Source organism: Fringilla coelebs (genome assembly GCF_963513975.1).
Source record: "Fringilla coelebs genome assembly, chromosome: 20".
Classification (NCBI taxonomy): domain Eukaryota; kingdom Metazoa; phylum Chordata; class Aves; order Passeriformes; family Fringillidae; genus Fringilla; species Fringilla coelebs.
In genome coordinates this window covers 2,310,681-2,323,689 of record NC_140046.1, presented here as the reverse complement: position 1 = coordinate 2,323,689, position 13,009 = coordinate 2,310,681, and the positions used below count along the sequence as shown (strand labels likewise).

General features: G+C 60.5%; 2 protein-coding genes across 2 annotated transcripts; one reads left to right on the top strand and one right to left on the bottom strand.

Moving 5' to 3' along the window:
• Positions 1 to 274: 274 nt before the first annotated feature.
• Positions 275 to 10,648, bottom strand: TBX2 (T-box transcription factor 2). The gene is made up of 7 exons (XM_084218855.1): positions 9,619 to 10,648; positions 8,633 to 8,900; positions 6,046 to 6,192; positions 4,798 to 4,874; positions 4,551 to 4,720; positions 2,703 to 3,316; positions 275 to 1,867 (listed from the first exon to the last, which is right to left on the bottom strand). Exons 1-7 carry the CDS (start codon positions 9,981 to 9,983, stop codon positions 1,421 to 1,423), a joined length of 2,088 nt encoding a protein of 695 aa, XP_084074981.1. The 5' UTR covers positions 9,984 to 10,648; the 3' UTR covers positions 275 to 1,420.
• Positions 10,032 to 12,542, top strand: LOC311161568 (uncharacterized protein; the record flags this gene model as incomplete). Its single annotated transcript, XM_084219241.1, has 4 exons — positions 10,032 to 10,037; positions 10,355 to 10,595; positions 10,709 to 11,287; positions 12,313 to 12,542. 4 exons carry the CDS (start codon positions 10,032 to 10,034, stop codon positions 12,540 to 12,542), a joined length of 1,056 nt encoding a protein of 351 aa, XP_084075367.1.
• Positions 12,543 to 13,009: the final 467 nt, after the last annotated feature.

The following is a 13,009-nucleotide window of genomic DNA, read 5'->3' as shown; positions in this document are numbered from 1 at the left end:
CCCCCTCCCCGCGCACCTGCCGCGGCGGGGCCGGTGCGGGCCCGGGAGGCGGCGAACCCCGACGGGCAGGGCCGGCGGGTCGTGCCCTGCCCTCCGCGGGGCCGCGGCCGCGCAACCGGGGGCGTTTCCGTCTCTCTCCATCAGCCGCGGAGGCTCCGCGCAGCGCGGAAGGGGCGGCTCCCAGCGCTGCGCACCTGCGGAGGAGCGGAGGCCCCGACGGGGCGGAGCGGCCGCGGGAATGAAACAGGCGGGAGCCGGCAGGACTTCTCCGAGTAGACTTTTTTTTTATTGAAAGATGTGAGAATTCATCAAAACTGAACAGACAGATACCCGAGTAACCAGCACGTTGCAAATCATGTATCTTTTTATTTTAAAACAAATATAGAGCACAGTCCTGTGATATTTAAATTTATTATACTTTTTTTTTTTTGTTCTGGAGTGAAAAATAAAAACCTGAGGTTTATTCCTGCATTCTCTATACCCCGCACTGTAACAATAGTTTAGTTACGTTTTGGATTCGTTAGTTTATTTTTTTTCTTGCAAAAGTCCGTTAAAGGATTGAAATCTTAGTTTTAATGACTCCAAAAATTGTTTTATCAGTGGCACATGATTGTCCTAGAGAACAGGCGGGATAAACAATATTTTAAAACACAGAGAAACCGATATCTCCTTCAATCACAAAGAGCTAAATAGTTTTCATTTACAATATATATGTTCATGTAAAATGAAAAAAAAAAACGAAAAAAACTTAAATGCGAGGAGTTAAACTCTAAATATTATGTACACACCAATGTACAACTCTGAATAAATTAATACCAATTTGCATATTCTGGGATCCTTATAGCTTATTTACACAAATTACCATTTATTTCATAAATATCTGCCCAGGTACCCACGAGGCTCCCCCCGCCGTGCCCGCCCTGCGCGGCGGCGGCTGCCGAGGCGGTTTGGTTTCCATCTTCCTTTTCTTATCTCTTTTTTTTTTCTTTTTAAATTATTTTTTCCTTCCCCCTCCCCTTGCACAGATGAGGTTTGGCCCCTCTCAGCCCCCACCGAGGTGGGGTGTCTCGGTACCATCAGGTGTCTCGGTACCAACTCCTCACCCTCCCCCGAGCTGCCCAGTGCCCGGAGCGGGGGGCTGGCGGGTCCTGGGGGCTCCGTGGCCTCGCTGGAGCGGGGGGAGCCGCTCCCAGCCCCACAGCCCGAGGGGTGGGCGAGCCCTGCGCTCCAGCTGCTCCCTCCTGGCTCTGGGGTGGTGGCTCCGCATGGCCGCCGGGGTCCGTCCGTCCCTCCGCTCCAGCACCCCGCTCGCTCCCTGCCTGCTCCCAGCCCTCGCTCCGCAATAAATATTTATACTGTGCTGTACAAAATACCAGTGCTTCTCCGCCCCGCCGGGAGGGCTCGCTGCCCGCCCCGCCGGTCACTTCGGGGACTCCCTGCCGGGTGACAGCTCCCGCTGGCTCTCCAGCCCGCTCACCAGTCTCTGGATGTTCTGCAGTTCATTGAGGGACTCCTTCAGGGAGCCCTTGGGGGAGGCGGCGGGGCGCTGGCTGCCCCCCTTGTGCAGGGGCACCTCGGGCAGGGGGCTGGGCTCCCGGCTGCTGCCGGCCTTGGAGCCCTCGGAGCCGGGGTTGAGGCTGGCGGGCAGGCCGGTGGTCAGCAGGTTGGTGCTGGGCGGGATGGTCACCGGGAGCTGGTAGGGGCTGAAGCGCAGGCGGGGCCGGCTGCTGCCCAGGAAGGGGTTGCGGGACAGCGGCCCCGCGGCGGCCGCGCTGGTGGCCGGCATGGCCGAGGCGGCCGCGGCGGCCGCTGCCATGTAGGTGTAGGGGTAGGGGAAGAGTCCGCCGAAGGTGGGCATCGGGATTCCCTGCGGAGAGAGAAAGAGCTGTCAGAGCTGTGCCGCTGCTCCGCCGCATCCCCCCTCCTGCCCGTCCGCCAGCAGCTGAGCTCCCAAAAAAAAGCCAAGGCAAAGATGGAACAGCCCAGTGTCATCCTAAAACCAGAGCATGGGGGTATCTGTGTGGAACAGACCGAGGGAGGGGGTACAGCCCCTGCCACCTCATCCCGAGCCAGGCTGGTGACACCGAGCACCAACCCCTGCCTGAGACCTGCCCCATCCCCTCCCCGCACGCTGCCTGTGCAGCATCACAGCCCCTTAACCACATTAAAACACATTGTTAAGCAGGATGGATAAATTAGGGGAGTTCAAAGACATCTTTATGTGTTCCATCAGAGGAGATGGGAAAGGCAGCACCAGCGCAGGCACTGTGGGAGCGCTTCAGAGCTGACAGGAAGACAGGGAGCTGCTGGATGGGGACAGCCAGGTCAGTCAGGGCCACAGCTCCTGTCTCTGCCCTTGACTATGGAGGAGCCAGAGCAGCTGCAAAAATATCGAGATTCCTTCTCAAACCAACCCTGAAGCTGCCTTCAAAATGTCCTCTGCGTTCTGCCTGTGCCAAATCTGGTAACGTCTCAAGGGTGCGTCACCCCTTGTCCCTGTGGGCGGCAGAGGGCCTGGGGGAGGCTGGGGGCACCAGCAGCTCCTTCCCTGCAATGTCCCCATACTGGGGGTGACACTGGCCAGGCCTGACCTGCATCCCCAAAGTGCTCCGCTCACTCAGGGAGCTTTTTGGGAGGACATGAGGAGGAGATTCCAGAGCCCAGCGGGACAGCAGGGATAGGGATGGGGGCACAGGGCTTACCTGAGAGGCCAACATGTGCTGGGAGAGGTGGAAAGGGAAGGGGGTGGCCGTCCCTGCCGCGCCCGGGGTGGACGAGAGGGCTCCGTTCTCCAGGCTGCCCCCGCCGGTCACCGAGGCCAGCAAGTGTCCCATGCCCATGGCAGAGAAGGCGCCGGGGGCCATGGCAAACTGTCCTGGGTGGATGAAGAGGGGCTGCCCAGCGCCCAGCGGGCTGAAGAACTGCTGCCCATGGAGGCCAGAGAGAGCCAGGCTCTGCAGGTGCCCGGTGCTCAGGTGCGGGGGGCTGTCCGTGTGCACCATCAGCGGGGCAAAGGCCTCCTTGCCCAGCCCGCCGCCCTCCGTGTCCTTCTTGCCTGGCTCCGTCTCTTTCCTCCTTCCTTCCACCTTGTCCTTCTCCAGGCCCCGTGTGCCGAACAGGCCCTCGCCAGGACCCTCCCGGGGGGATGCCCCATCCTTGGCTTTCTCTGGGCTGTGCCTCTCCTTGCTCCGTTCCTCCGGGCACCGGGGGCTGCCGCGGGGCGTCGCGTCCTCCGCGCTGGGGCTGGCCGCTGCCACCGGCCGCTCCTCGGGCACCTTCTCCACCTCTGCGTCGCTGTCAGCCCCTGGCTTCTCCTCTGCAAGGGGATGGAGGGGCACAGGGTCAGAGCAGAAGCGCCAGGGGAGGCGAGGAAGGGGTCACTCACAAGAGCCGTGCTGTCAGGGGGAGGTTGCGGCAGCGATTGTTATTAACGGGAGAGACTCATTTTGGGGGCAGAATGGGCCCTCGTGCTATGGTCACTCTGGGGAATGGGGATTAACAACAGCGAGTCCTGTGGCTGTGCCAGACAGGAAAACATGTTTGATGGAGAACCAGAAGCTGTTACAGCATCGCTCTCCTCAGCTGCGAAGTCCAAGCGGGCGATGAGGAGAGCGGGCAGTGGGCAGAGCGGGAGGAAATGGTCCTGCGTATATTTAATTACATGGAGCTGATTGCCAGTGCACCGTGGATTTATTCCAAATGTGCAGGTTGAGACAGGTTAGAGGCAGTTTTAAGGCTGGGAGTATGGTACAGACTGCCCTAAAAAGGGCTTTAATTTAAAAAACCCCATTGAGCTCTCAGAGGATGCGAGGAGAGGGGCTGGCGAGGGCGAGGGGAGCTGAGCCCCTGCCTGAACGGCTCCACTAAACGAGAAAAGCCTTTTGGTGCGGGTGAGGTGAAGCTCTGCAGGCTGGGGCAAATATTCAGGGAAGCCTTTGAAAGTGGAGAGGGGTGTAATAAACCCTCCCTGCAGCTCGGGGTGGGGGGTTGCAGTTTTGATGAAGGTTTGCAGGGAATGGAGTTGGTGGAAAGTTTAAAGAGCAGATTGATAGTGCGGCGAGACAAAACCCAGCATCGAACAACTGCAGCGCGGGAGATGCTGGTTGATTTTCATCTACCAGCCTGGAGCCCTGGAGTTACAACACATTTTTCCTCTTTCAATTGTATTAATTCTTTTTCTTTTCTCTATTTTCTCTCTTTTTTAGGAGAGTGTGAGATTCCCAGGCAAGGCAGCGCTCACCGGGCTAACATGGCGAGCGCAGAGGCTGCTTTGCCGTTTCTTCTTGTATAATTTAAATACAAGACATCAGGTGGATAGAGGATCAAATATATATTCAAAAGAAAATACATAAAGAGAAAAATGTTGCGACTCGTGAATGCCGTTTGCGTTTCCTCTGTTTTTATCCTTTTGAACTCCGGGTTCCCCTGTGCGCATCCCCATCTTTATTTTCCCCAACGTTTTGCCTCGCTGCCCACAGGAAATCAGCACGCAGCAGTCCCGAGGGAGCAGAACCTTTGGGGACATTTGGGGACCGCCACTCCCGCCTTACCTCTGCCGCTGCCCTTGAGGCGCAGGGGGCTGGGGAGGGCACCCACGGGCGAGTGCAGGGCATCGCGCACGGCCGAGGGCTCGCAGGAGGAGGCGTCCGACTCGCCGCCGTCGCGGTCGGGCTTGCAGGGCTCCTCGTACATCCGCAGGGACGGCAGGGAGAGCTGCTTCCTGCGGGAGACACGCAGCGTCGGGCACCGGCCGTGCCCCCGCGGCCGCGGAGCCGGGGGGACGGGCGCACCCCTTACCTCTTCTCCCGCCGGCCATTGCCCGTGTCCCGAAAGCCCTTGGCGAAGGGGTTGTTATCGATTTTCAGCTGCGTGATCTGCCGGGGGGGGGAGAAGGAGAGAGGGGGCGGTGTGAAGCCCCGGCCGCCCCCTCCCCGCCGCCGTCGGGGAGCCCGGGGTGCGCGGCGCAGGCTGCGGAACCCGCGTTAACACACCGCACGCTTTATTAAAAATGATGCTGAGGTTTGGGCTTGAATTATTAATAGCGTCTTAATGATAGGAAGTTATTTTTCACGGCCCCCCGGAGGGAAGATGGCGACTGAGCTGCGCGGCGCTGGTTAAAAGCTATTCTTATCCCTCCCTGCCACGGGCTGCCGGGGCCGGCGACATCAGGGCGCTCAATAATGCATGGCCCTGAAACACGGCCCCGAGAGGGGCTCTGGAAAAGGCCCGGCTGCCCGGCCCCGCCGCGACCCCCGGCCCGAGCGTTCCCCGGCCCGAGCATCCCCCGCCCGACGGGGCCCACGGCCGGCGGCCGGCCCGCGCAGCCTGCGGCGGCCGAGCAGACAAAGTGCTCTTTAATCGATTGTGACTCTTCGCCATAAACTTTACGAGGGAAACAAGCCCACCAGGACCCTCAGACAGAGCTGTCAATTAGCATCAGCAGCCAGGGGTGGAGGTGGGGGTCAGCTTTTGGGTTAAAACACACACACGACTCTTGGAAGGGGACGGCAGAGGCTCTCTGCTCCCCATCGAGCTCTCCTGGCTCTGCCTGCTCGCAGAGTGACACTTGCTAAATCACGAAAGCAACTAAAATTAGCTTATCTGCCTCTATTTTTTGGCTCCTCCAGAGCCCTGGGCACCTCCTTGGTGAGGCTGCCCAGGTCTGGTGCTGCTCTTCAGAGCCTGGGCCTGCAGCAAAGACTACCACGGCCCAGAGAGGCACAAGAAACTCCACGAGGGAATTGTTAATAGTAATAATAAAAATACTGACAACAGCATTAACGTTAACACTGAAAATAGCCATAATAATACAAGCAGTGTGAGGGTGCACCCTACTCTGAGGGCTTGAGGTTTCACCTTTCTACTGTTGCTGCTTTTTGCCCCGAAATATCCTCACCAACATGCACAGACAGAAAAATACCCTGATAGGGGTAAGGGATGGGACGGGGTGAGAACAGGGAGAGGGACAGGGATGGGGACAGGGAGAGGGACAGAGACAGGACAGAGAGAGGGCCAGGGGGAGGGCCAGGGGCTGCCCGGCCGTACCTTGTCGTTCTGGTAGGCAGTGACGGCGATGAAGTCGGTCTCGGGGAACACGTAGGTGCGGAAGGTGCTGTAGGGCAGCTTGAGGATGTCGTTGGCCCGGACGATGTGGAACCTGGGCTGGTACTTGTGCATGGAGTTCAGGATGGTCTGGGATGGGCGAGAGAGCACAGCCCGCGGCTGCCGTCAGCCCCACGCCTCCAGCTCCCTCCCTAAAAAACCCTTTTTCTCCCGAAAACAGCCCAAAAAATTACACCACTCAAATTCACCGTGAGGAAGGAATGCCGGCGGATGCCAGAGAAGGAGATTTCTTTTTCTTTTTCTTTTTTTTTTTTTTTTTTTTGTTGATGCCATTGCAGAATCTGTCCCCAAAGAAGGAGGTCAGGGAACGCAGGCAGAACAGCATCTTTGCGGGTGTTAAGCACGGCAATAAAGCAGCAAAAGGGATCTCCCAGTTTTATTACAACCCTGCAAACGCGAGGCGACTTTTCGACACGTTTCTCACCGCTTTTCATATTTCCGTCCTTAAAAATAAATTACTATCCCTCACCACCACAAAAAAAAATAATGTTAAAAGGCTCTGGGTGAGTGTCGGGGGCGGCGGGAGCCGGTGCCAGCCCCAGCCAGCTCCTGCGACCTGAAAGGAGCGTTTCACCACGAGCCATAGCAAATTTATGTCTCGGAGCAACGTTGCAGAAGGAACAGACTTTTTTTTTTCTTTTCCAGCCAGGTGTCTGAAAGCCTCGCCAACACTCAAAGCCGTTCTCTACCCTTTCGTTTTATTTTTTTGAGTTTGGTTTGTCGGGGTTTTTTTATAAAACTCGTATTCCCCGTGATTTGGCTGAGGATTTTTGGAAGAGGCTGAATACCCCAAGCCGCGCCCCTGGGGCCGATCCGACCCCTTGCCCCTCGCTGCCTGCTTTCCTACACGATAGCTTTTAAATAATTCCCCAACCTGCTGTGGTCGGACTGAAATGCAGAATTCACTGCCCAGAATTCGTAGAGGGACCGGCGAAAGCTTGAGTAATTATTGTCAAATAACGTCAGCCAAATGGCTAAATAATTATCACTTCATTTCGGTTTAGAAGGTAATAAAAAAAATCCCCCCCTTTTTTTTTTAACCCAAGCAATAATCACCTGCTGATGAACTGTCGGATCGCTGTTATATTGATATAATCTAGATGGGATTTATCATAAAAATGGTGCAAAAAGTCTCATTCAGGCGTGCAAATCTGCATTCCTTTAAAAAAAATAATCATCCCTCTCTGACCAGATGGGCACTGGCTAAACCCTCATCTCGCAGATTTAACAGTCCGGATTTTGGACAACGACAGACACCAGAAATCTTTAATTGAAGGAGGCGAACCGTTAAAAGCGCTGAATCAAACTAGTTTTTCACCAGTACAAAAAAGAAGGTATTTTTTAGACTCCTTCTCTATCGATTTACCTTTCTGGCTATAAATAACCTCGCAATGTATTATTTAACAAAGACGCTGTTTCCTGCCTTAAGAGAAAAAAATAAAAGTGAGAGAGGAAAAAATGAAAAAAAAAAATAGACAGAGTGGAAAAAATAGAGAGGAGAAAAAATAAAAAGAGAGGGGAAAGAAAGTTCTCTGGGAGGTGCGGAGCTGCTCTGAGCTCCCCAGCCGAGCGGGGTCCCGCAGCCCCCGCAGCGCGGCTGCCCCGCGGCCCCGCCGGGCCCGGCTCCCCGCTAATTACGGTATCAGCAGCGCTGGACGAGGAACTTTCCCTTTATCGCCCTAAACGCTCGCTCGGAGGAAGGAGAGCTGGCTGGGGCGCTGGGATTTCCCTCCGTGCATTCCCGCAGGATCGCGCTCCCCTCGCGTTCTGACCCTGCCTTCCGCGGGTCTCTGCAAATGGCCAGCGCTCACCCTCCGCTGGCTTTCTTTTCTCTCTCCCTCTCCCCTTTTCCATTCTTTGTTTATTTTGGTTGGTAGCTTTTTGGCTTAATTCCTCCGTTTTGTTTTACCTCCTTTAGGTGATGCAGATACCATCAACAGGGATATAAACGGGGTTTCAGAGGCAGATGGTGCCAACGATTCCAGCCCTTCTCCCGCCTGCGGAAACCCAGCGCAGGTGCCGCCGGCCCCGGCTCCGCTCGGTCCGGGGGGCAGCCACAGCCCCTGCCCGGCCACCGCCCCGTCGGGGCTGCCCTCGCTGCAGCCCCCGCACGGCTCGGCCCCGCACATCCACCTCCCAAAATTCCTCTCCCCGCAGAGCCTCGAAGGCTGGCAAGAAGCAGCAGGACAGGCCGGGGAGGCCGGGGATGCGGGAGCCAAGGGGAGCCCGGGGCTGCCCGCAGCCCAACCCTCCTTTTTCCCCCGGAGAACGGGAGCTGCCCCTCGGTGCCGGGCAGGACCAGGGGCTGCGGGGCGGCCGGGCCACCGCAAGGCCCGGCCAGGCCCCGCCGCTCAGCCCAACCCTGCTGGAGGAGGCTCTAAAGCCTCACGGTTTCTCCGGGGAGATCACGGGCAAACCCCGCACCGGGCAAACCCCGCACCGGGCAAACCCCGCGCCTGCCCAGGGTCCCTGCCCGGGGGGCTCCGCTCTGCCCCGCAGCCGCACTTACAAAGCCGTGCTTATCCGAGATGTTGTTGGTGAGCTTGAGCTTGTGAAAGGCAACAGGTTTGGCCATCCACTGCTCCCCCGTGGCCGGGCTGTCGGGGTGGATGTACATGCGCTTGGGCATCTCCGGGTCGGCCTTGCCAGCCACCATCCAGCGGGAGTTGTGGAATTTGTACCGGCAGTCGTCGGCCGCCACTATATCCATCAGCAAAATGTACTTGGCCTTCTTGTCCAGGCCGCTCACCCGCACCTTGAACGGGGGGAACATCCTCCTGCGGAGAGACCCAGAGCAGTACAGGGCTGCCCCCGCCCGCCGCCGACCCCCGACGGCCACGGCCCCGCCGAGCCCCGGCACCGCCCGGCCCCGGCCCCGCCGAGCCTCCCGCACCGCCCGGCCCCGGCTGCTGCTCCCAAACCACCATCTTTTAGTTCAGCTCGCTGAGGATCCCCAGCCTTCCTCCCGTCCCACCTCTTCTCATCCCGCTGTGCTGCCCACACCGTGGCAGAAGGCAGGGAAAAAGCTCAAAATTCCCATTTCGGGCGATAAGGGGCGAAAACTCATTCTTGTTTTCCTCTCTTTTTCTGCCCTTCGCCGACCCGCTCGCTCAGCACCTCGGGCTGCCTCCCCCGGGCCCGGGGCCACGGGCAGGGCCGGGGACGACCCCGGACGTGGGGAAAGTTTGGCAGGAGGGAAGGAAGCGGCGGAAAGCGGCGTAAACAACGGGAGCGGGGGGTTCCGAGAGCTCAATTAACGCGCACGAATTTAATTTGGGATCGCGCTCGGAAAAGCAGTAACGGGAGGCGCGGGAGCGGCGACGGGAAAGCTCGGAGGAGCAGGGGGGAAACACCTCCGAAAAACTCCAAGGATCGAAACTCCCCGCGTTAATTCACGGGGACGGATGGGAAGCGGGATGGAGCGAGGGGCGAGGGCGCTGCGCGGCCGCGCAGGTGCGGGGCGGGCTGGGGGGGCTGCGCGGGGCCGGCTCTTACCTCCCAGACTTGGTGATCACCATCTCGGTGCCCAGCTTGTGGAACTGGTCCCAAAGCTCTTTGGCTTCCAGCGTTACTTTGGGGTCGTCCTCGACCTCCTCCTCGGGTTCCAGGCTTTTGAGCGAGCGCAGATGGGCGGCTTGGTGGTGGTGTCCCAGGGCCGAGACGTGCAGCCCGGCCTCGGCCGCCCCGGCCAGCCCCGGGTCCGGCATGGGCTTCGCCAACGCCGCCGGAGGCAGAGCCAGAGCAGGGAAAAAGGACGGCTGGGCTGCTGCGAGGAAAGCGGACATGGGGAAGTCAGCCGGCCGGGGTGCGTGGAAGGGGTGGTAAGCCATGGCAGTCCCTGGGAAGGCTGGATCTCTCATCGGTGCATCCACAAATCCAGGAGAAAAAGAGGGATTCCCTTTACAAAAATGCGCGTGTGTGTATTTGTTGGGTTTTATTTTATTCCTCTCTCCTGCCCAGCGAACTCGCTCGAGTCGCTGGAAGAGGAAGGAAAATCAACAACACACACACACTCTCCAAAAAAAAAAAAAAAAAAAAAGCATAAAAAAAGAGGCGAAAATCAGCCGAACTAGATTCGGGATTAAAAAAAAAAAAATTAAAAAAATAAAAAGAAAGAAAAAATAAGAACAAAAAAAAAAAAAAGGAAAAGCGAGGCAGTTCCCGGCTCCTGGGACTCCCGGTCTGCGGAGGGGAGACAGTAGGTCCTTATTTTTTGTTGTTGTTGTTGCAGCGAGGGAGAGCGAGCGAGGGAACGAGCCCTCCCAGGAAAGTCCTTCCCGACACTAAAATAGAAACAAAAGCCGGGTCGGGCTGCGCGGGGCTGCGCGGGGCGCGGCGGAGCAGGGGCGGCCGCGCTGCCCTCACACCCCCGCGGGCCCGGGCTGCGCCCCGGCGGGGCCGGCCCGGCTCCGCGCTCCGCGCTCGGCGCTGGGGCTCGGGCTGCTCATGGCCAAAGGAGCCGAGTGGGAGCGGTGAGATCTTGTCCTGATCTCTGTAAAACTGTGACTATCTCACATGTCCTTCCTGCTCTGATCCGCCCGCTAATGAGCCAAGCCCCCTTGATTGCTGATTTTACGCGTTTCAGACCAATTGTGGATCTGCATAGGCGGGGTTTTGACAGCTCCGGCCAAGCTCCGGGCGCGGGGGGGCGGGGGGCGCGGAGGGAGGGAGGAAGGGAAGAAGGGAAAAAAAAAAAAAAGGGAGGAAAAAAAAAAAAAAGAAGAAGGTGTCGGAAGCATCGGCAGTAAGAAAACATGTCAACAGAATAAAATATTAACCAATGACAGAGAAAAGTGCTCGAAATCCCACCCCCGTCTCCTTTCCGCATACCGGGTCAGCCCCGGCTGCGCCGCCGGTGCGGGGCCAGCGCGGAGCCACCTCGGCGAGCGGGGAGCGGAGCCACGGGGGCGGGGGGCGGCGGCAGAGGCCCCCGCCGGTCTCCGCGGGGGCGGCGGGCCGGGAAGGGGGGTGAGGCCGGGGGAGCCCGGCGGCGGCCGCCTTACGACAGATCCTGGAGAGCGGATCGCGGTGGGGCGCGCCCCGCCCGGCGCTCCGCGCACAGCCGCGCACGGCCGCGCAGCGCCGACGGGGCGGCCGCCGGAAGCGCGGCCCGGCGGAGAGCTGCGGGCGGCGGCGAGGCCCCGAGCGGCGACTTCCAGCGCGGGTGAGTCGCTCCCAGCCGTCGCCCCCCACCCTGCCGGCAGCCGCCCCGACCGGGAGCGGGGGGGTTCCGCCCGCAGCTCCGCGCCCGCGGCGGAGGCGCAGAGCCCCAGGCCCCGCCGTCGAGGCGCGTCGGGTCCGCGGCCGGGGGCCAGCGCGGCGGTGCCCGGCCGGAGGGGCTGTTTACCCGGGCGGGGGGAGGCAGATAAGGAGGAGGGGGGGACACTCCGGGGCTGTTTGCTGAGGGATTAGGGCCGGTCCCGCCGCGCCGGGGCCCGGGGGGGCGGCGGGCGCGGTGGGTGTCCCCTCGGAGAGGCCGGTTTGGAGATCTGCGCTGATTAACTGAGGGCCGCGGTGGCTGAAGAGGGCCCTGGCGCCAGGCGGCTGAGCCCTCACAATAAAGACCCGTCTCTTGTCACTTCATATTTACCCCCAAATCTTCAAAAAGCGCCCTGCCATCCTTCCAAGGCTCCTGCCCCCGCCGCCTGCGCTGCGACCAGGCGGGACGGGGGGGGGCGGCCGGCCCACTCCTCTGCCCCCCGGCCTGTCCCCCCCTCGTCCCCGGGCCCTCCCGCTCCGCGGACGCGCAGCGAGGCGCGGCCGCAGCAGCTCGGAGCCCTCGTGGTCCCGTGTCGCTGCTCCCCGAGCAGGGTGGGATGCGGGGACCCCCGGGTGTCCCCTTCCCATCCCGACTTCTCCTCTCTATTCCTCCGCTCCGGTTCATCCTGCTGGCAGCGACCCCGGCCCGCAGCCCCCGGCGGAGCCCCATCCCCATCCCCGGGGGATGTCGGGGCCGATCTCCACCTGCCCCGCGTCCCGCGGCAGGTTCACCTCTGCCCGCACCGCGCCCGGCCCCGCACCGCGCCCGAGGGGGGGTCCCGCTGACCATTGAACGGGCAACGGGGACTGAAATTTAAACCCAATTTGGACTTTGCTTCCTCGCCGCCGTGGAAAACTGCTGACGGCAGCTTTGGCAAAAGTGGGGCTTGCTTGTATTTTTTTTTTTCCCATTTCCCCCCACCCCACAAGGAAAAAGAGGAGCCTTTCGTTGCCTCGGGGAGAATCTCCCCACGCCGGGAACGTTCTCCCGCGGACACCTCGCTCTCTGCTCCGCGGGAGGACGCGGGGCCCGGCCCTACCGGGCCTGGAGCAGCCGTGTCCCCGCGGGTAAAGGTGGCCTGTCCCCCGGGCGCCTGGCCGGCACCCCGCCCGCGCCCCCGCACCGCTGTAAGCCGCAGGCGGCCTCGCCTGCAGAATAAAAGCGATCCAGAGCAGCCTCGTCTCCCGACCTTCCGTAGCGCCGGCCGCCGGCGGGGCTGCGGGGATGGGGGGCTAACGGGGACCAATGGGGACCACTGCGCTGCCACCCCTCGCGGCCCCGGACACGAACCAGGAGCCCGAGCCCACGGACGGGCCGTGCCCGCGCATCGCCCGTCGGTGACCGGGCACCGGGCTGGGGGAGAGGAGGCACCGGCCTCGGTTCCCGTCCGGAGGGCAGCTGTGCCCCGGGGCCGAGGAGTGTCCCCGCGCAGTCCCCTGCGAGGGAAGGTGTTCCAACCTGCCCCAGGGCGCTGCAGCGCTCGGGGCCGCCGTGCCTGACTCCTGGGAGCCGTCCCGGTCACCCGCGGGCCCGGTCCCCAATCCCCGGGTCGTGCGTATGGACACCGGGCTTGTCCCGTGGGTTCGTCCCGGAATCCGCCCTGGGGATCCGTCCCGGGGATCCGTC

Coding starts and splice junctions, on each gene's coding strand:
- TBX2 (XM_084218855.1), bottom strand. CDS start 9,983: ATGAGAGATCCAGCCTTCCCAGGGACTGCCATGGCTTACCACCCCTTC. Junction 4,721..4,797: donor AATGGCCGGCGGGAGAAGAG/GTAAGGGGTGCG, acceptor TGTCTCCCGCAG/GAAGCAGCTCTCCCTGCCGT. Junction 3,317..4,550: donor CCTCAAGGGCAGCGGCAGAG/GTAAGGCGGGAG, acceptor ATCCCCTTGCAG/AGGAGAAGCCAGGGGCTGAC.